The sequence below is a fragment of the Lithobates pipiens genome, unplaced genomic scaffold, assembly GCF_037356315.1.
Source record: "Lithobates pipiens isolate NorthernLeopardFrog02 unplaced genomic scaffold, aLitPip1_a1.2 Scaffold_22, whole genome shotgun sequence".
NCBI classification, from domain to species: Eukaryota; Metazoa; Chordata; class Amphibia; order Anura; family Ranidae; genus Lithobates; species Lithobates pipiens.
In genome coordinates this window covers 97,839,960-97,861,259 of record NW_027507784.1, presented here as the reverse complement: position 1 = coordinate 97,861,259, position 21,300 = coordinate 97,839,960, and the positions used below count along the sequence as shown (strand labels likewise).

At 40.3% G+C, this 21,300-nt stretch overlaps 1 protein-coding gene across 4 annotated transcripts in view; it reads right to left on the bottom strand.

The window, feature by feature from the left end:
- Window positions 1-21,300, bottom strand: part of UBR3 (ubiquitin protein ligase E3 component n-recognin 3) — a 301,116-nt gene that overhangs the window by 204,961 nt on the left and 74,855 nt on the right. For all 4 annotated transcript variants that reach the window (XM_077447962.1, XM_077447963.1, XM_077447964.1 and 1 more), the window contains exons 5-11: window positions 20,059-20,108; window positions 18,655-18,721; window positions 14,331-14,461; window positions 13,039-13,267; window positions 9,150-9,329; window positions 6,216-6,349; window positions 5,162-5,248 (exon numbers count right to left, since the gene is read on the bottom strand). In XM_077447962.1, coding sequence (XP_077304088.1) covers window positions 5,162-5,248; window positions 6,216-6,349; window positions 9,150-9,329; window positions 13,039-13,267; window positions 14,331-14,461; window positions 18,655-18,721; window positions 20,059-20,108 — 878 coding nt within the window. The remainder of the gene's footprint in view (window positions 1-5,161; window positions 5,249-6,215; window positions 6,350-9,149; window positions 9,330-13,038; window positions 13,268-14,330; window positions 14,462-18,654; window positions 18,722-20,058; window positions 20,109-21,300) is intronic.

Below are 21,300 nucleotides of genomic sequence, written 5' to 3'. Positions count from 1 at the left end.
CATAAAATGATGCTTATGAAAAGGGCTGAGAACAGGCGAATATTTCAACGCAAACATTATTTTGGTGAAGGGGAGAGGGTGGGACGCGCCCTCTCTCTTGATTCAATCAAATAATTCTCCTGTTTCGATCCAGGTAATAAAAGCACTGAATGGGGACCTCGTCTCTAGCCCGTCAGAGATCATGAAAGTACTTGCTGACTATTATGAAAATCTATATATATCGGCTATAAGGGGTCGAGGCAGAATAGTAACTGATTTTCTGCATCAAACGACAATCCCAGCTCTAACAGAAGAGGATAAAACAAGTCTTGATGCACCTCTTACACTTGAAGAGCTAAAAAAAACGCAGTAATGGAAATGCCTAACCATAAATCCCCAGGCCCAGACGGGTTACCAATAGAGATCTATAAGCACTATGGGGGAAGTACTTCTGCCGGAACTTTTGGAAACACTTAAATGGGCATTGGATGAGGGTAAGCTTCCTACTTCAATGTCGGAAGCCAATATCACTAATTCTTAAAGAGGGGAAAGACCATCAGGAAGTCTCCTCATATCGCCCGATTTCTCTATTGTGCTCCGACATTAAAATCCTAGCTAAACTCCTGGCGACCCGCTTAAATAAATATCTATAAATTAATACACCCAGATTAGTCTGGGTTTATTCCAGGTAGAACAACCAGTACCAACATTAGAAGGGTCTTTTTAAATATCCAAATGCCAATGGATAATGAGGGTCCCAGCGCTATATAAGCCCTGGACGCCATTAAAGCTTTCGACAGCTTGGAATGGGATTATCTATGGGGAGTGTTGGAGCGATTTGGATTTGGCCCACTATTTATTAGGTGGGTTAAACTGCTCTATAACAAACCCAGGGCAAAAGTTAACATGGGCACCGCACTCTCTAGGATATTTCAGCTGGAAAGAGGGACGAGAAAGGGATGTCCCCTGTCTCCCCTCTTGTTTGTCCTGGCCATGGAACCCCTGGCTGTCCTGACGAGATTGCGCCCGGACATTCAGGGTTTCCGACGTAGGTCGGGGGAAGAAAAAAATTGCTTTGTTTGCTGACGATGTCCTTTTTTTTTTATTGGGGACATAAATCCTACCTTAAACAACGTGATGCAGATGATGGGCGAGTTTGAACAACAGTCGGGCTTGGGAATCAATTGGAGTAAATCAGCGCTTTTGCCACTCACTAGACCAGGGGACCAACCGCTACCAATGATTCCATGTTTGGACATGGTAACTAAGCTACAATATTTAGGCGTCTGGGTCTCTGGAGATGTAAATTACTGTGTTAGTGAGAACTTAGTACCATTACTAGCAAAGTTAAAACAAAAAGTGAGTGTTGCCTTCCCTTCTCGGTAGCGGGACGCTGCAATTTAATTAAAATGATCTGGCTCCCGCAAATACTATATATTTTACACAACTCTCCGATCTGGATTAACCAGAAGTGGTTCAAGAAATTGGAATCGCTATTCCGAGATTTGATCTGGAAGAAGGGTCAAGCTCGGATCAGCTTGCAAACATTGCAGCTTCCTGCTGGGAGGGGAGGAGTGGCAATCCCACATCCAAGGTTATATTTTTTGTCAGCCCAGCTCCAGCACTTAGCCGGGGCTGGTGTTTATGGCAGAGAGTGTTCAAGCAATAAAATGATGATCGAGAGAACACCCCATAAGCTATTGGTTGAGATTTTGGAGGCCAACTCATTTGCCTATAAATGCCCTACTAGTACCTTACTGAGGAAAGTGTGACAGGTAACTAAGTAAATTATGGGATATACGGGGGGTGACCGATTATACCCCTTTGCGGTATAACGGAAACCTACCAGAGTTAAGTAGCATAGACAGACCTCGGGAGTGGGAAAGGCAGGGAATCAATAGATTAATGCAACTATATGAAGGGAATCATGAAATCTTTTGAAGACCTTAGGCGAGATTTTTGTATTTCGAACAGGGAGTTCTATAAATATCTACAAATTAGGCATGGGATTGGGGCCCAGTTTGGGTCGCTGACTATACAGAGGTTTGAAACTCCCTTGCTTCGGGGACTGGTTGAGCATACGCAAAAGAAAGGGGTGATCTCCAAATTATATACTAAACTTAGGGACAAGCTTTTGAAGGGAGAGGGACCAGATAGGAGTAGGAGGGGAGGGGCTAGAGATATAGGGCCGATAACCCAGGAACAATGGGATAAGATATTAGAACGTGGTTGCCTGGTATCAATAACTCCTTCACAGAGCGTGTCCCACTTGTTCTTTACCTATAGAGTGTATTATACCCCCCATAAAATGTGGAAGATAGGTAGGTCAGCCAGCGATGAATGCCCCAGATGTAAGGCATCTGGGGACTTTCTCCATATGGTGTGGAAATGTCCAAAGTTGTACAGGTACTGGATAGAAATAGTTTGTAGAATAAATAGGACCTTTAAGATCACTTTGGAGCCAGAAGCTAGGACCTTGTCTTTTAGGGATTCTGGAGGAGGGTAGAGTTCCCCCCTTGGTAAGAACGGCAGAATTAAGGTGCTTGTACCAGGCTAGGCGGCTGATAGCAATGAACTGACAGGCCAGGAACCCCCCTGCACTTGAATCATGGGTCAAAAGCTATTGACTTTACAATTTGGTGTGAAAGAGTGGTGTATATAAAGCAGGGTAATTTAAGGAAATTTTGGGAGCTATGGAGCCCCTGGCTGAGTGAGAGGGGTTACCCGGTCGGTGTGGGTGGGGGAGCGGGGGGGTTGCGGATTGACCTGCTTCCCCCCCCCGTTCATCTTCCATTGCCCCCCCCCCCCCGTCCCAGTCGTCTCCCCTCCTCTCCTAACCAGTCAAGTATTTCTTGGCTGGAGTGTTCGGCGCGAGCAGTGTGTACTGGGGGGTGGGTTAGGTTGGGAGTATTGGGCTGGCTTAAGGGTAGGGGTGCAATAACTTGAATGATGTGTGTGGCTCCTTTTTCCTTTTCTTTTTTTCTTGTTACTGACCTGGATTGTGATGATGGTTTTAGTGTGCTATGTACATCTTTTTTGTTGTTATACAAGTGGTTAAAAATTTAATAAAAATAAAGAAGTAAAAAAAAAAAAAAAAGAATCGCAGAAACATATGATAAACCACATCCAAGTAGGGTAAAAACAAGTACTACAGCATAGAAAACACACAAGAAGAGTCGCTACACTAAAATCGGTGCAGCAGCTTGACGTCAGCACATAGACTCCATCCTACATGTTTTATCCAATAGGACATCTTCAGGGTCTGCCATCTACTCCTCCTATCTGGCAGGAGCTGGAGAAATGCAGCCATGATTGAACAGACATGTGCAAACCGCTGCACAGATTCTAGTGTAGTGGCTTTTTATGCGAGTTTTATATGCGGTTTTACGCTTTTTTTTGGACGTGGTTTATTGTATGTTTCTAAGATGCTTAAATAAACTACTACACTATGGCCATACTTGGTATGCTACATTGGCGAGCTTTATCACTACAGCACAGGCTGGTAGGGAGAGGTGAGGACAGATTAGGCATTCATTAGAAGGCTGGAGCTACACAAAGGCAACATGTGTGCCTCTATTGTCTAGGCTGTTTGTGATGCACTCTTAGCATATATTTCTGGCAAGTGTGGAATTCTCTGGGTGTTCGGTGAAAGTCCACACACTGGTAGATTTGAAGGTGGAAGACACTTAACATTCCTTTATTCATCACACTTTGGTTTGGTCTCTAATAGAAAGAGGTTGGAGTATAGTTGAACTCGCATATCACAAATATCTTTTTTTAATTTGGATTCATTTCACATATTGATTTATTACACACACACACACACACACACACACATTTTGGTGGTGCTGTAATTATTTATTTATACATACCTAGCAGGATTTATATATCAATTTTGATTGCAAGCAGCCTACGTTTGGTACCATGCAGGGCAAAATAACAGGTTCACCTAACTGCTTTTTGCCTTTCCACAGGTGCCAATACTTTTTCCTGCAAGAAGTAAAGTGGAAAACCAAAATACTCACTATGATTAAATATGAGGCACATACAACTCACTCCCTTTTCTTTCTCTGGTGCGTTGCAGGGTGCCATGTGCCCAATCACAATGCCACAATGGTGTCACAAGGGAGCAGGTCAAGTGTCAATGAGAGATGTAGCCTAAACACAGGGACTCTTCTTCCTCATTTACCAAAGATATTGGGTCCCCAGTAACGGCGTCAGACACCACACCCCAACTGAATATTTAACCAAAACAGTTTTGATTTTTGAGGTCTCAATATGTTATAGTTCCAGATCAATTATATCTTTAAAACCATAATTGTTCGATTTAGATTTTCAATTTGAATACATCTTTTGAGATGAAGAGATACTTTTATATATTCTACAATGAATATTCTTTATTATATACACATACTATTATCAAACTCTGAGGGTGTTCAACATACTTTGATACAAACAGATTATCTGGCTGCAGATACACAAACAAGTCACAGACCGAATTCAGCTAAAGCTAGAACAGGTTTCACAAAAAAGATCTGCTTCTTCACACAGGAATGGAAACCATAGTATGTCTAACATCCTACATGAGCATAAATAAATCCTCAGGGGACCATGGTGGATCAGATGGGACAGAGTCCAGCCCACCCATGGGGTGCCCCTGAAGGATAAAATCTCTCCTATATGGGCTCTGATAATCAACAGTGGTATTCTATGAAGGTCAATTGGTATTTAGCAGTCTCTGCAGGCATTTAACAACGTACCATACATATTTGTATTAAGCTGATCCCCGTTAATACGGATATCTAAAAAGGTAAATCAATACTTACATTACAGTGGTCAAGTAATTATGCAGATCTTCCCACCCCTGAGAGTAACAGCCCAGTTAAGAAGACGCCAGAACTAGGTGTGAAGGGATTAAAAATATGATTGATCACTTGGAAATATAACATAGTGACACCTCAAAAACTGCTTTATTTAGTCCTTCCACCGGACAGCGAACTAAATGGATGAGGAGCAAGGAGACAAGTATGTCAAGCTGGACAAAGGGGGGGGGGGGGTGTTAACTGAACCTGTTGTATGGGCATGGGCATAGCACAGGTTGAATGTAAACCCCTTGAGAAATTATCACTATGCCAACGTCTCGGTTTCATTTTGTTAAGACACTAAAAAGTCCATGTCTTACCTCATCCACAAAGTTGATGGCATCAAACCAATCTTGAAGTGCTTCAAGGCAATACCGGACAACATTCCTTGTGTACTCCTGCGTTTCCTAAAAACACAAATATGCATAAGCCTACTGCTGAAATAAATGAACACAATGGTTGCATTTGAGCCTTAAAAATATCTGATAATTAGTCATATTATTCATGTGAAATAAATATATCAAAACGCTCAATCCACAAAAAAAAAAAAAAATAAATAAATAAAATACGCAAATTAACTTTATTTTTACTTAATTCTCAAATATAATTGGAGCTGAAAAGTCCCTTTTTTGAAAATAAGAACTCTTATTCTGGTGTATCAGCTTTGTGATTTGAGCAGCATATATGGTAAATATTCATATCTCAACAACAGCATGTTAAACAATTACATACTGTAGTCAAAATGAAATGAAAATGTGTAATATACATAACCATACATTCTAAAATTGGATTTCCAAATGAAATTGCTGGTTCTCTGGTTGTCATGCTGAGCCATTAAATTGAATACTTAATGAGTCCCTGACTTGGAACAAGTTAAGAATTTCAAACTGTGTATGAGTTCCAAATCAGTGACTCATCACTGCTGTAAATGGATGAGCCCCACAGTCAGACATATTTATTTTTTTTAGAAATCAGAAATTGCACACTCCACACTACTCATGAGGGTAGGGGTGAAGTTATTATATGCACTTTACATTGTGGGGTTTATAGTTTGTATAATTTTTGATACATGTTAACACATGTCATTTGTTTGCACAAGAATTCATATAATTTCACTTCAATGCAATAGGTCATATTGCATTGAAGTTGGATTTGCACATTTACGCATGTCAGTGGTATGTTTCTTTTGGTAATTTTGTGATTGCGCTGCACTACTGCTCGTGATGTGTATGTTTTATAACGAACGCATCAAAAAGGCCATCAAGTCTTTGATGTTCTCCCTTTGTAATGAGAGGAAAATAAAATACTTTTGCGCTTTTCAGCAGTAAAAGCCGAGTTATTGGATTTTATCCATTAATTATATATTTTACCTACCCTGACTTTGCAGTGGGACAGGAGACCCCACATTGGCTGGGCACAGGCTTCAAGTTCAGCAGCAAATGCAGCATAATATGTCTGGGACTCAAACTCTACATGTTCACTGAGTTCCCGCTTATTTAAATTCATACCTAGAATAAAGCAAGGACAGGTTAATGTATTAAAAGTTACAAAAGAAAACGTAAAAAAAAAAACTTTTTTTTTTTTTAAACATTTGGTGTTTATCATTATGAATATCATTGCTAGCTTCTGTTTTCTCTTTGATACCCCAGTGGTAAGATTTCCCAGCTGTTGTTCCCAGCACCCTGTCTGGTATAAACGAGGGTATTTTCTGTACATGGAAAATAGGAGCCACCACATGCCGCTACGAAGATGCAGACTTGGGAACTCATGTACTGTATAGAGATGACATCAGAGTTCTAAAAAAAACATATTTAAAAGACAACTCACTCAATGGTTGCAAGACAAACAGTTTGGATGGAGTTGGGAAAGGTTTGGACCTCTGCCAAGATTTTACTTTTGCCAGTAACCTGTTGGGAATATTTCTCCCCACTCCCATGGCACCAAATGCGTTCTGACAGTGTGTTATTAAGACAAAAGCGAGGTGAAGTCAAGTTCTAAAAAAAGACTATTAATTATATACGTTTGGCACAGTGTTTGGAGTCCCGGTAAAGCACTGGCAAGTCTAAACATCTCTAAACAGCCATACCCCAGGAAGGGACACAAACTGGCTTTTCGTGGTGCTTCGGCTGATCAATATTTCAGCCACAGAACTCTGAGAATGCACTAGTCCAAGCATAAGCCATAAGGCTTAAACAATAGAGTCTTTCATAGCATCTACTGTGAGACAGATACACCAGCCCATTGCCAGGCCTGCTGATCAGGCAGAATTTCAGGTATCTCCACAAACTGTTCCTTAACCCTTTGAAGTCCACATTTTTTAATTTGCTCCACCAAAATGGTGGAGCAGAGCGTTAAATTGTTAATGGACTGAGATACACCACTTGCAGCAAGACCCAGCTGCGCTACTGCAAAAGACACCTTGTCTTTAAAAAGGAAATTCCAACTTTAATTTGCTGAATCCTTTAACGTCAGTGCATTATCCACCGGACATGTGAGACTCTGCTCACTGAGGTGATTGCAGCATGTATTGCTGGAACTCCTCATTTTCTTGATAGAAATCCTCCTTCATAGATAAAGCATGGAGAATTTTTGGGAGGATAATATTGTTTATCCGGATGTTCCCATTCAGAAGCTTTTTTTTTAGCCATGCATGAATAGGAAAAAACATCCCCAGATGGGGGAGGTTCTAATGAACCCAATTACAGGTAGATACCTCAAGAGCCTGTGCTGCAGGCAACAAAAGGGTTAAGTAAGGGAGTACACAAGCAACCTGACTTGTGATGCTACTCCTTCCATATTAGGATCCTCCGAAGAGGATAAATAAGTAGCTTCCAATATTTGGGAAGATCTACCTTATACCCAGCCTCCTGCACCTCAACAAAAGGGCCCTGAAGACTAGATGGGAATCTGCCATGTTTAGTCCCACTATGGAGAGACATAGAATACATTTGTTTTTTCAAATGGTAGAAGAAAAAACCTGTTTGTATGATATACACAGGGACTGAAGTGTTCTACCCCCGATGGCTCAATCTGTCTAGCCTTATCCCTCTCAGAGGAGGATGACATTCTTTTGGAAATGCATTTAGTTTACAGTGCAAAACAAATTACCTTTTGGAGAAGTTCCTGGTCCCATTATCACTCATAGCCTGAAGCATACAGCAGAGGCACTATGCAAAAGAATGTACATTGCTAGGCTATAGTTCAGCGCCATTTGTTGCTATTAACCCTAGCTTCAGTAAAGTATAATGTGCCAAAGGAGCCTGTGTTTCACTAACCTGACCAAGCCATCCACTTGCTCTGTCTCTCCAGAGCCAGCAGCAGCTTTCACACATACAGCGCTGAGACCAGCTTCCTCCATGTGCGGCCTCCGCTGATGCGGCCCTTGCATTTTTTCTTCTTATTTTTTTTTTCAAAAGAGAGGCAACTGACTTGGCATGTCCACTGAAGGGGAATAAAGCAAATGCACAGGAAGAGACCAGACCCCCCCTTTCTTACCAGAGGTTCTGTTCCAGCTGGAGGAGAGGAGAGTGAAGGCTTCTGCTGTTTCCAGCGTCAGGATGGTGAGTGCTCAATACAGCCCCCAGTGGCGACACATTATACATAGGAGAAATTCCTGAGAAAATCTCCCTTACCTTATCCTCGCAGCAGGGTTTTACCAGAGATAAAGACCCAATCTTAACCCTTCACGGTAGACTCTAAGACCTTTTTAGGAAACCTTCAGGAACCAGTGGAACCTCGGGTTATCCCACAATTCTGGACCTGCGACAGCACCCTGCCAGTAAAAACTTTATGGCCTCACTACCAAAAAGTACTTGATCCCAAGGCCCAGCTCTCAAGGAGAAGCGTTCGCAAGCAAAACTTTGTTTCTTGGGACACGAGGCCCGGGTGCCATTCATTTAGCCAATGAAAAGACATCAGAACGGATCCGGTCAGCATGGCTAGCCCTCATCAAAGCACATCTTTACTCTTGACCAACACCTTAGACACTGGTGAAAAAACTGAGGATTCCCAGTAATGGGAGGGGTTATATAGGCGAGTACACGCCTTAGGGGCGTGCCAGTGTCCAGCACCTGTCGGTCCGATATAACCCACATAGTAATTACCATGGCTCTGTGTCCCCTGATGTAAGAAAAGAAAACTAAAATTACTTAAAAATGCCTATTTCTGAATTACAAAATCAGGCAAATGCATCTAAAAAAAAAAAAAAAATAAAGTGCACAAGTACGAACAAAACTATGGTACACGAGCAAAAACAAATAAATACAACGTTATATACTACAGCATAATTCAGAAAATGGTAATGCCTACCTTGAAAGAAAGATACAAAATTCATCCAAGTCACTAACAATCCATGATCCTCCAAGAACTTTTTGGCTACACTTTGGTGAGACAAAATATTTATAAAGTCACTGACGAGTGGCCAGTATGTATTATTCTTCAGTAGTGCTTCCCCACAATTTACTACTACGTGTAAACTGTTTTCTTCATCTAAAAAAAAAAAAAAAAAAAAGGAATAGATAAGTACATGAACACTATATAAGCTGTTTTACCTGCCAGATGATTTGAATAGATGGCAAGCACAGATTTATACAGCACTGCTAGCCAGTACAACTAGCTGGGTGTCTTCCCTTTCCCTGCAATATAGTTTAGTAAACCCCCCCTTCCCTAGCCTGGTAAGAGACAGCGGAAGAGCAGCGGTTCACTCAATCTGCTCCTGTGTAGCATGTTCTCTTTCCACCAATTTTCTTACAGCATGTGCACGGCTCTTAGTGCTGCCTCTCCCACTCTGAGTGCTGCTGTACAGGTTAATAAAAAAAAAAGTCTGATATTAGGACAGATTAAGGTGGTTACACTAGCTGCATTTACAATTTAATTTCTTTCTTCATTAAATGAAAAATGCAATAATTAGTGTATTTTTAAATCCTACAGTAGTTCACCTTTAAAAAGAGACCTCATCACCTGTACCATTCAGGGCAAACCGGCAAAGGTCTGCAAATTGTTCACCTCCCATCCACTTTGCTTTTGCAGCCCTTCCCCACAAGCAAAATACCCAGTGCAAGGTGGTGTTAGATCTCAGAGAGATCAATGACGTCACCCAGTCATGTGATAGCTCTGGGGGCCTAGTGAGTAGCCTAGATCCAAGCACTGCATCAATAAAAATGGTCGGGGGGTGACACATGGACCCATCTTTTTCAAGTATCAAGGATTAGCATCTACTTCCTTGTTAATGGATGACAAAAATCAGGTAAATTAAAAATATCCGACACTGGGGTGAGGTAGTGAATACCTGCAAGCTAGTCTCCCCTGAACAACCCAGTAGATTTGTGCAAGTGTTTATTTTACATAGTTCCTATCTAGGACCGATCAGATTGTCTAAGTTTTGTCCCAATCTTAGTCCAGTATGCCCTAAATTAAATACTCCTGCCATGGTTTACCACCCATTATGGACATGTCCCGTGATACAGGGATACTGGGAGCAAGCAGTTAAGGTCCTACATAAAAATGTGTTCCAGTGTCCCTAAGCCCTCAGAAATGTTTATTAGGCCTCTTTGATTGCACGATTCTGGATTCAGGCCAATTACGTAAACTTTACTTCATGGCTACTTAAAATCAATGCTACTCTGCCACATAAAAAAAATAAAAATAAAACACTTGCATATTATCATAGAGATTGTCCTACCAAGTACCAAAACATATGGGACAGATGGCCAACACACCCAGAAACCTATTCTCTCTAACTTATACCCTTCATAATGTAATGACTATGAGGAAACAACACACTCAGAAATGTAGCATCCACGTAGTTCAAGGGATGATACACAGTGGATATAAAAATTCTACACACCTGTTAAAATGCCAGGTTTCTGTGATGTAAAAATGAGACAAAGATAAATCTTTTTAGCACTTTATCCACCTTTAAGGTGACCTATAAAACTGTACAACTCAATTGAAAAAAACTGAAATCTTTTGGGGGTAAAAAAAAAAAATAATTAATAATAATAATGTGGTTGCATAAGTGTGAACACCCTCTTAAACCGGGGATGTAGCTGTGTTCAGAATTAAGCAATCACATACAAACTCATGTTAAATAAGAGTTAGTACACACTTGCCATTCATTTAAAGTGCCTCTGATTAACCCAAAATAAAGTTCAGCTGTTCTAGTAGGTCTTTCCTGACATTTTCTTAGTCACATCCTACAGCAAAAACCATGGTCCGCAGAGCGCTTCCAAAGCATCAGAGGGATCTCATTGTTAAAAGGTATCAGTCAGGGGAAGGGTACAAAAAATTTCCCAAGGCATTAGATATACCATGGAACACAGTGAAGACAGTCATCACGTGGCATTACCAAGAACTGGACATCTCTCCAAAATTGATGAAAAGACAAGAAAAATGGTCAGGGAGCCTACAGCAACAATAAATGAGCTGCAGGAATAACTGGCAAGTACTGGCTGTGTGGTACATGTGACAACAATCTCTTGTATTCTTCATGTCTGGGCTATGGGGTAGAGTGGCAAGACGGAAGCCTTTTCTTATTAAGAAAAACATCCAAGCCTAGCTAAATTTTGCAAAAACACATCTGAAGTCTCCCAAAAGACACGTGAGAAAAATGTGTTCTGGTCTTTTGAAACCAAGATTGAACTTTTTGGCCATAATTCCAAAAGATATGTTTGGCGCAAAAACAACAATGCACATCACCAAAACAACACCATACCCACCATGAAGCATGGTGGTGGCCACATCATGCTTTGGGGCTGTTTTTCTGCAGCTGGACCAGGGGCCTTCATCAAGGTAGAAGGAACTATGAGCAGTTCCAAATACCAGTCATTATATGCACAAAACCTTCAGGCTTTGGCTAGAAAGCTGAACATGAAGAGGAACTTAATCTTTCAGCACGACAATGACCCAAAATATACATCTAAAAATCAACAAAGAAATGGCTTCACCACAAGATGATTAAAGTTTTGGAATGGCCCAGGCAGAGCCCAGACCCCGAATTTGACTGAAAATCTGTGGGATGATCTGTAGAGGGCTGTGCACAGGAGATGCCCTCGCAATCTGACAGATTTGGAGTGTGTTTGTAAAAAAGAGTGGGCAAATATTGCCAAGTCAAGATGATGAAGCGCTGTAATAAAATCAAAAGGTGCTGCAACAAAATATTAATTTAAGGGTGTGCACACTTATGCAATCATATTTTAGTTTATTTTTACTTCTCTTCACCTAAAAGATTTATGTTTGTTGTTCAACCGAGTTTTACAGTTTATGGGTCACACAAAAAAAAAAAAATAAATAAATAAATATGGAAAAAGTTCTCAAAGGATTCATCTTTGTCTTTTTTTATTTTTTATTTTTTTTTTACATCACAGAAACCTGACATTTTAACAGGGGTTCGTAGACTTTTTTATATCGAATGTAGGTCCTATGGATACATTATTACAGTATTATGTATGACAAATACATTTGTCAAAACTAAATCATAAAACCTTTTTGTAAAATGTGAAAAAATGTCTCAGACAGATGAGAACCCTGCTGCAGGTTTTCACCAGGTGACTTTCTACAGACATACAATGTTGTCGACCGATTACTGGGGAACTCCAGGAGACAGAGCAAATGCTTCCTCCTGCCTATAGCCAACCAATGACATTACATTAAAATGTAGAGCTTTTCTGAAAAATTATACAGCTGCTGTAATATTGTCACATATCTGCAATCTAGTCATGCAAATTTGTAACGTTATTAAAAAAATTGTTTTTGCAGAGATTAAGAAAATCTATTTTACAGTTAGTTGGAGCAAAATCAGCCAATACGTGTGTATATTATATTACAATTGAAAAATGCAAATACTTTATGGGGCACAAATTGAAAGAATTACACTTTGCTGCGGAGACCAAACAAATGCTTATGATCAGAATTTAGGTAAAGAGGTTAACCACCACCCAAGATTTACAAAAGGAGACACTAACAAAATATCCTGAAGTGAATCCGACCTGGCCTAAAACATTTCCAGTGTAACAGTGCAGCAAGCTCCAGTGGTAGCATGTCGTTGTGTAAAAGGCTTTTCTGGAGTCCTTCAGATTCTAGGCCCAGACTGAAAACAGCCTAGACTTCTGCCCAAATTAAGATTAAGTCCTACCTAACCTGTGCTGAGACCCATACCCTGTCGTTTAGATGCCAAATGCACTTTTCAGTAATATGCTACCTTGTAATTCACTTTTGATAAGGCAACTTTCCATCATATACAGCAGCACAGTGACCATAATGTCCAACAGTTGGCATTCTTCAGTGACTTGGCGAGCCAGCTCCTCATTGCTGAATAGCTGGACACTGATGTGCACAATTCTATTAGACATTGTGTCCGATTCATGGCTTTTCTTCAGTGTTTTCATGATAAACGCATAGTGCTGTACAAATGTTTTTGTAAATGCCATCTGTAAAATAAGAATGACATGTCATGAGTATAATCTGCAGAAATGAATGCTCAGTCAACAGCTACTAGTAATCTAATTTCAAATAGTGTATTGCACGGTCAGAGGAAAAACATCCCAAGGGTTTCCTCCATCTACCTTGTGTATGCAGATGGAGGAATGCGTTGGCTGATTAAAACAATAAAAAATAAAAAAACACACATATAAATACACAGACTGTTTATAGGCAGCTTTACTCAAACTGCAACACTGTTGAATGGTTGTGTATGATCATTTCTTGTTTTTATACAATGTAACTTTTAAGGAGGGCCTTTTTAGTCAAGCATTAATCAATAATTAATCATGTTCACAACAAAGAAATTAATTCAGGTGCAAAATTTCTTTGGAACGTAGAGTGGAAATAAAAGCTGCTCTCCAAGGTTTTATACCTTTGCAAACTCCAAAACACTCAAAACAGTTTTGAGTGTTGGGCCACAGAACTGCCAAGTCCATCCCCACATACATACTTACACTTGTGCAAGCATGGAGGCCCAACCTGTGGCCCCCCCAGCAGTTTCAGAACTACAAGTCCCATGAGGCATTGCAAGGCTAACAGGTACAAGCATGACTCCCAAAGGCAGACACATGATGGGACATGTAGTTTTGCAACAGCTGGAGGGCCGCAGGTTGAGCACCCATGCTAGACCAATGTAACTTTAGAAAAATTACCATCTTAAAAAAAATGTAAAATATGAAAATTCAGCTTTGACGAACTTTACAATAAAATAAAAAAGTGTCAGAAACCCTTTGATAGTGCTGCTAAAGCCTAGGCAAACATTCACAAATTTTGACAAATGGGGAGAGATGGTACCCCCCTCACCACAAACATACACGTGACAGCACTTAATGCTTTAATACTATCACCAAACGAGGGCACCATCCTCTGTGAAGCATGGGGACACCAAGATTTTACAGACCAGTCTTTTTGGTTGGTGGCCCTGCCTCTTCCTGTGCCCCGCTACTGGTTCACTTAAAAAAAAATACAATGATTTGACATAGATCATTCTTAATTCAAGATTATGCTTACCTTATACTCTTGATCAGGCAGCATGTTAAGTAAAAATGTAACCATCTTTTGGGGAAATTCATACTTCACTGTCCAAAATAACAATTCTTCTAGAAAACATTTATGTTTCAATATATCCATAATAGATTGATCTGTAAACAATTAGAAGACAAATGGGACATGAAGTACATGACAGACTGAGCTATAAACATTTTTAACAGCAAATACAGTTTAGTTTCAAGAGCTACAGTTCTATCTACCATGCTGCTATACATAGACATAAACCACATAATAAAAATTTGTTTTATAATTAGGCAATGTAGAAGTCAACATCTAATCGAGAACAGGTACTTACAAGCCTATCAACGTACACAAAAGTTTATTTTCCAATCATTTTTATTAAGGTTATAAACCACTGGGCAAAGTTATAGCAGTGGGAGAAATTAGTCAAATTCTGTGAGGAAGGATCAGGGCTGAGCTACCCTGTTTGTCTATAGATCGGGAGGCAGCCCGCACAAGTGCCCCCATTCAAAAGCGGCTTTCTATTCTGGACAATCACTGGAGAGGAGGAGCCAGGAGCACCAGCAGAAGACCCAAGTTATATCAACACACAAAAGCTGAGCAGGTGGACCCCTCATATGGATCGGGAGGGGCTCTCGATACAAAACGGAATTTCAAGATTACCCCATTTTTTTTTCTAAAAATTGTAAATTTTCTCAATTTAAACATTTGATAGGGTTTCTAATTTCACTTTCAGTAAGTTCAGATTTGTACAAAATACAAAAGCATAAATCCTGTTCATGTGTGGGCAAGTACAATGCATCAATACATTGTCAAATAGTAACCATTGAGTGTCAGGAGAAAAGAACAACTGAAGTAGAAAACAGATATTCCGGGTTATAAGCAAGCACTAAATAAAAATAGCGTTGTTCCTAGGAACACAGACCGAGCCTGAAATAGAGCTAGATGCTGAAATCACTGTCAGAATTGTGTTGTGTTCACCTGCGGTTTAGATTAGGCTCCCTTTCAACTGGTCTCCTTCATAACTACAAGTGAACATAATCACCTGTGGGGTACTCAAAGAGTGGAGTGTGGGAGAGTAAGCTTGTCCAAAAGCAGTATGTGGTAACCTCGGTGTAGATTGTCCCTCAACAAATCCTTGTGGTGAAAGGGCAGGGGGAAGCTATTGAGTACCCTATGATGATGGTAGGTGGAAGTGGCTTAAAAGTGTGCAACCAGTGGTGTGATGCAACACCTGGTCATCCACCTAAGACTGAGTGGCTGCATTTTAGTGGCAGGTTTGAAAAGTTTGCAATGCAAAGTGAATTCATTCCAAACATAGCCCGGTTTATACACCAACATTCAGAGATACAGGTTGACCCTCTCCTCAAGACTAAACTGCATAGAAAGTCCATGCTTCACCCTACATATTGAGCATTCCCCTAAAGGGGTCTTGAGGGACTGCGGCTAATGCAAAGTGTTGCACCAAGTGCCAAGGTGAGCACCCCATGCAGGATCCAGTGCCCTAAGCAACATTACAGGTTGTCCCCCAGAGCATAGGGACCAGGTATGGTTTCCGAAGTTTTACCAAGAATGCACCAATCCATTTACATGGCTTTTGTAGAGGCATTAGATCACAGTGAGGGTTGAATGAAATATTCTAGATAATAACAAAAGAAAAAAAAATGAGAGAAGCCGATTTCTTCACAAAATGAGAAGAGGTCCAATCACCTTTTCAAAAAAAAAAAAAAGGAGGATTCATGGAGTGGGGTAGGAATACAAGAGGGCATGTCCTTAAAAGCTTGCCACTGCCCAATCATCTGAAAGTACAAGCCTGCTATTATCCATCATGTATGATGAAGTTGCCTGTGTCCTGTATTGTACTGTATTATTAGGATAATAATATTTTCCTCCAAGAAACAAAAGGCCTAAACAAAGGAATTTAAATAATCCAATTAGATTTAAGTGTAGGTATAACCAATACTTTTTTTTTGGATAAAGTATAACAGAGTTAAAAACCCATCAGTCTCCCATTGTTGAGATTTATCTTCACTAGTGCCAGACAGGAAACAAAAAATATTTCCACAAAATTAGGGAAAATTCTCTCTTAGCCCCTGTACACACGGTCGGAGATTTCCACAACCAAATCCGTCGGATTTTGCCCGGATTTTGTCTGTCGGATTTTGTCCGAAACTGTTGCATACACACGGTCGGACAAAGTTGGCGAAAAAATACGATCTTTCAGAACGTGATGACGTAATTTCGTTACGATGGGACTACATTCAGGCTAGTAGCCAATAGCTTTGATGTAGGAATTTGATCTGAGCATGCGTGGCACTTGGTCCGATCAAAATTCTCTACACATGATCGGAGTATGTCCGATCAGCCCAGTTGGTTGGGAAATATTTCCAACATGTTGGAAAATTGGGTCCGACGGATATTCCGATGCATACCATACACAGTCGGATTATCTGATGACACGGTCCGAAAGGACACATTCCGACGGATTCTCCGACCGTGTGTACAAGGGCTTAGACAGTTGTCATTGGACTAAGCATCTCCATTGGAAGATTACCTCTTAACACAATCACCACCAGGATAAATGGTGAAGGTGAATGTATCTAAGGGACACAGACTGCATTAACAGGAGTTCTAATCCTTCCATATTCAAATCAAGACTGGAAAAAGAAAAATAGGCTACATATACACTTGGATGCACTGATGAAAAGGAATTGGTGGACTAACAATTAGTTTGGTAACTTAAAAGAAGAGGCAAAGACTATTTACTTTTGGAATGGGCAGGAAGGCTCATGATACAAGCAACAACTGACATCAATCGGGCTTCATCGTAGGACTTTACGACAAAGCAACTGATTAATTGAAAGTGAAACTTTACCTTGCGCACAAAGAGCAAAGTAAAAGATTTGCTTAGCTTCCTCTCTCCCTCCCTCCTCAGCAGCACATACCCACCTATCCTGGTTGCTGAATATGGCTGCCAAGAGCAAAGTGAAAAATCAGGCAATTTGGGAGTATGGACCAGCAAGCGACTCTCTCTCCCTGACCCACATAATGGTGCTATGTGCCTCCTGACTGGCCTGGCAAACAGTCACATGGGTAGTGAAAGCCCTGTGTAAGTTCAGACTAATCGATTTAAGACTTACCAAGGATTTTCTTTCCCTAATCCCAGTGGCTGAGCAATACAGCAGTGGTACGGGGGAGTAAGTAAACAAAATTGCTGCAATACTAGTCTTCCAGTTTGAAAAAAAATACATAAAATAAATTAAAATAGTGCTAAAATTATTAACCTAATTTCTCAGAGCCTAGGCTGTCAGAGAATACTGCACCTGCCTGGGATAATTTTTCTTCTGCACTGAATAGTGCTCACACATCATTACATGCAGAAGAAAAGACAGCTGCCACCAGTGTAGAAGAGGAAGGACACGTGTCACCGGGCCGCTCAGAAAACTGCAGAAAGATATTGAGGTTTTTATTATGGTTATACCAGCTACAGTGTAGGGCTTATGGAGTAGGACAGCTTTTTTTTTTTAATGCAAACAGAGTTCAGTCTATTAAATCTTCCACTGAGTTGATAGGTGAACATTATGCTTTGTTATAGGGATGTCATCAGTCAGCACTGTGTGTGTGCGAGAGAACATGTGGGGTGTGTGTGGGGGAGGCAAACATTTGCACATTTTTCTGCAAAGGTTAAGACTTTTTTTATTCAGCCACTGTTCTTTAAGACGCAAACAAAGACAAAAACACAAAAGATACTTCTGAACAAATTTATGCTTATTTCCTTAAAAATGATTGCAGATAAACAGTGCTGTAGCTCTACAAAGGTCTAGAGCTGTGATTGCAAAGATGTAATGAAATTGTCTGAATAGGTTAGTCTTTAAACACAAATACTAGATGACTGGAATTTGCATATTCTCTCCCTGTGCTTGCGTGGGTTTCCTCCGAGTACACCGGTTTCCTCCCACACACCAAAGACATGTTGGCAGCTAAATTGGCTCCAGTCTAATTTGACCTTATGTGTGTTTGTGTGCTTCTGAAATAGGGATCTTAGATTAAAAGCTCCTTGGTCAGAGGCTGATGTAAATGAGTATGTATGTAAAGTGATGCATAAATTGATGGCGTATTAAAATACCTGTAATTAACAAATAAAATTTGGGCACTTCAAAAAGGTGCAAAGACTTGTTAAGAAACCCATATTTAAAGCCTTCTAGACTGCAGCATAGAGTGCTCCGGGCTGTGTAACACAAGACACTTGACATTCACTTGTTTGCTTTGACTGATGTACTGTTAACAAGTCATCAAAAGCCAAGTCAAGTAAAGTAATACGTACCTTTGGTGCTACTGCTTAACTTTACTCGTTTTCGTTTGCCCACAGATGGCCTATCATCCGGGTCCTCCTGCGACACAAAGAAAAAAGGTTATGTCAACTTAACTATAAAAAACAAATCTCTAACAGTATACCCAGCAAACAAAATCTGATCCTGTACAGGGGTCTCCATCTACCTGCGCTAACATTCTGGTGCTAATGTATAATGGAGGTCTATACTGTAAAATGTAAGGTTAGCGAGTTAATGGCAGCTCAAATAGCTCTAACTTGAAGTTCTAGATATTAGAAATGAACTACTAGAATGTTTTAAAAGTTCAGCCAAAATGTAAAAAAAAAAAAAAAATAAAACACAATAATCAGCACAAGAGACAAAACTAACAGTAAGATGTGCCCCTTGTGCTGATGTCTCTAATATTATTAGGTGAAATCCTCCTCCTCAGCAGAATCGACTGCCCCAAACATAACTATCACTAACACCATTCAGCTAAATACATGGCCAATGCTCTGTTTTTGGGCAACAGCAAAGAGAAGAAGAAGTGAGGGTACATTCACAGCTGCACTCAAACAATCTGTTTTAGGGTGCAGCTTATGTCCATTGTCCAGTGTAACAGCACTGTGCATCAGTCAAGACTTGTATTTTACAACATAAGGTGCCATAAACCTTTATCATGTACTTTATTGGAAGTGAACACTCCATTTAGGTCTCTGTACAGCAGCGCAGTGCCATGCAGTGTGCTGTGGAAAAAAAAAAAATTGCATGCTGCTTTTCCTGCACTTTAGACCTGGTTCGTACCCATGTGTTTAGTGCTTTTTGTAGACATGCACTACAGTTTATTTAACAAGGTTTCCTATGGGACACGTTCACATCAATGCTTTTTTCAGCCACTGCATTTTTGGAAAGGGTCAGGGACTTTTATTGCTTTTTTCGGTTCAATAGACTTCAATGGAGAAGCCGCAGAAAAGCATGTAGTGCGTCTTTGCCACAATTTGCGTTTTTTTAATTTGCACAACAAATGGGCCCAAAAAAAAGGAAAAAGCATTAAAAATACAAAACGCAAATCACGGAAAAATAGTGTGTGCAAAAAAAATTTAAAAACGCACAGCAAAAAGCACTGCAGAAACGATAAAAAGCAAAATGCATGGTGTGGACCAAGCCTTACATAAATCCAGCTGTGGTGTCAACAGTACACATAAAGAACAATGGTTTTCTATGTGCTCTAGTGGTGACCTACGATGATCCAGCGTGGAAAAATGCAGGTCACTGCACCACGTGTAAATGATTCCTAAATGATATCTAGGGGAAACATTATTTTGTACCGCTCTTTATTTAATGCCCATTGGTAGGGAGTTTTAGAACAAAAACATACATAATATGCTTGCTTTAAATGAGAAATGGTAATTACTAACCTCGTCTGAAGAATCGGATGCAGCTGTTGCCCCTGTCGCACCTGCAGTCTCTGTAAAACAAAAGATCTGTGTAAAAACCTTGGGGCACAAGCTTCCAAACAAGATCTGTGGCATGCAAGCACCAAGCCAAGGAAATGGTTACTGCAACAACTTTATGAAGAGATCTAAAAAAAAAAAAAAAAAAAAAAAAAAAAAGAAGAAGCGACTAATTTCTGTGACCAGTTTTACAATCCGGTTAGCTATACACGGCTTGAATTTCATCCAATTACTGCTGAATCAGCTAAAATTTGAGACATGGATGACCGTCGGCACCACCCAGCTTAAACTTTGATTTAAAAATCTAAGACCCCTTTCACACTGGGGCCGCGTTCGCGCTAAAGCGCTGCTCATTTTAGCGCGCTGTTTAAGCGGAGCTTTTTTCTGGCTCCTGGCGGCGCGCTTTTAACCCCAGAAAAGGGGTTAAAAACCTTCAGTGTTGCAGCACTTCCGAATCGCTTTTCAGGCGCTTCCAATGGGCAGGGCATTTCGGGAGAGCTAAATACAGCACTCCCAACCAGCCCCAAAGATGCTGCTTGAAGAACTTTTCGGAAAGTCCCGCAAGCGCACTGCCCCAGTGTTAAAAGTCACTCTTGAATGAATGGGAGGCGGCTTTCAGGCACTTAGAAGAGGCAATTTCCAGCGCTAAAGTGCCTGAAACCCCCTTCCCCCCAGTGTAAAAGGTATCTTAGGATCTGGGTAGAAAATTGTCCGCATAATAGGCTGTCATGGCTACTTGAATACAATAGCCAGCAGCAGGGATTCCTTGCTGTTTGGCATGGATAGGGGAATCTATTAGATGGTCATCATCATTTATTAGTTTAAAAGCGTATGCCCCTTTCACACAATGTTCATTTCATCAGTTTAGTCATGTCTTTTCAAGGAAAAGACAGATAACGTTTATCTATTTTTCCATCAACTGCTCATAAGGTTTTCATCAGTTTTTTACATCCACTAACAATGCAAAAACGGATGGAAAAAAAACGGGCTATTTGTCAGTTTACATCCGTTTGACTGATCCTTTTTTTTTTTTTTTTTTAAAGTTAAGAAAAATAGAGCTTTGATTTGTTTCAAAAAATGGATGTTGATGGAAGAGGATGTAAAAGAATGTAAATGGATGTTCATCCATCTTTCCATAGAGATACATTGATGTCAGTTTTGTTATCCATCAGATGATAAAAAAAAAAAACACCTGGACAAGTGGTC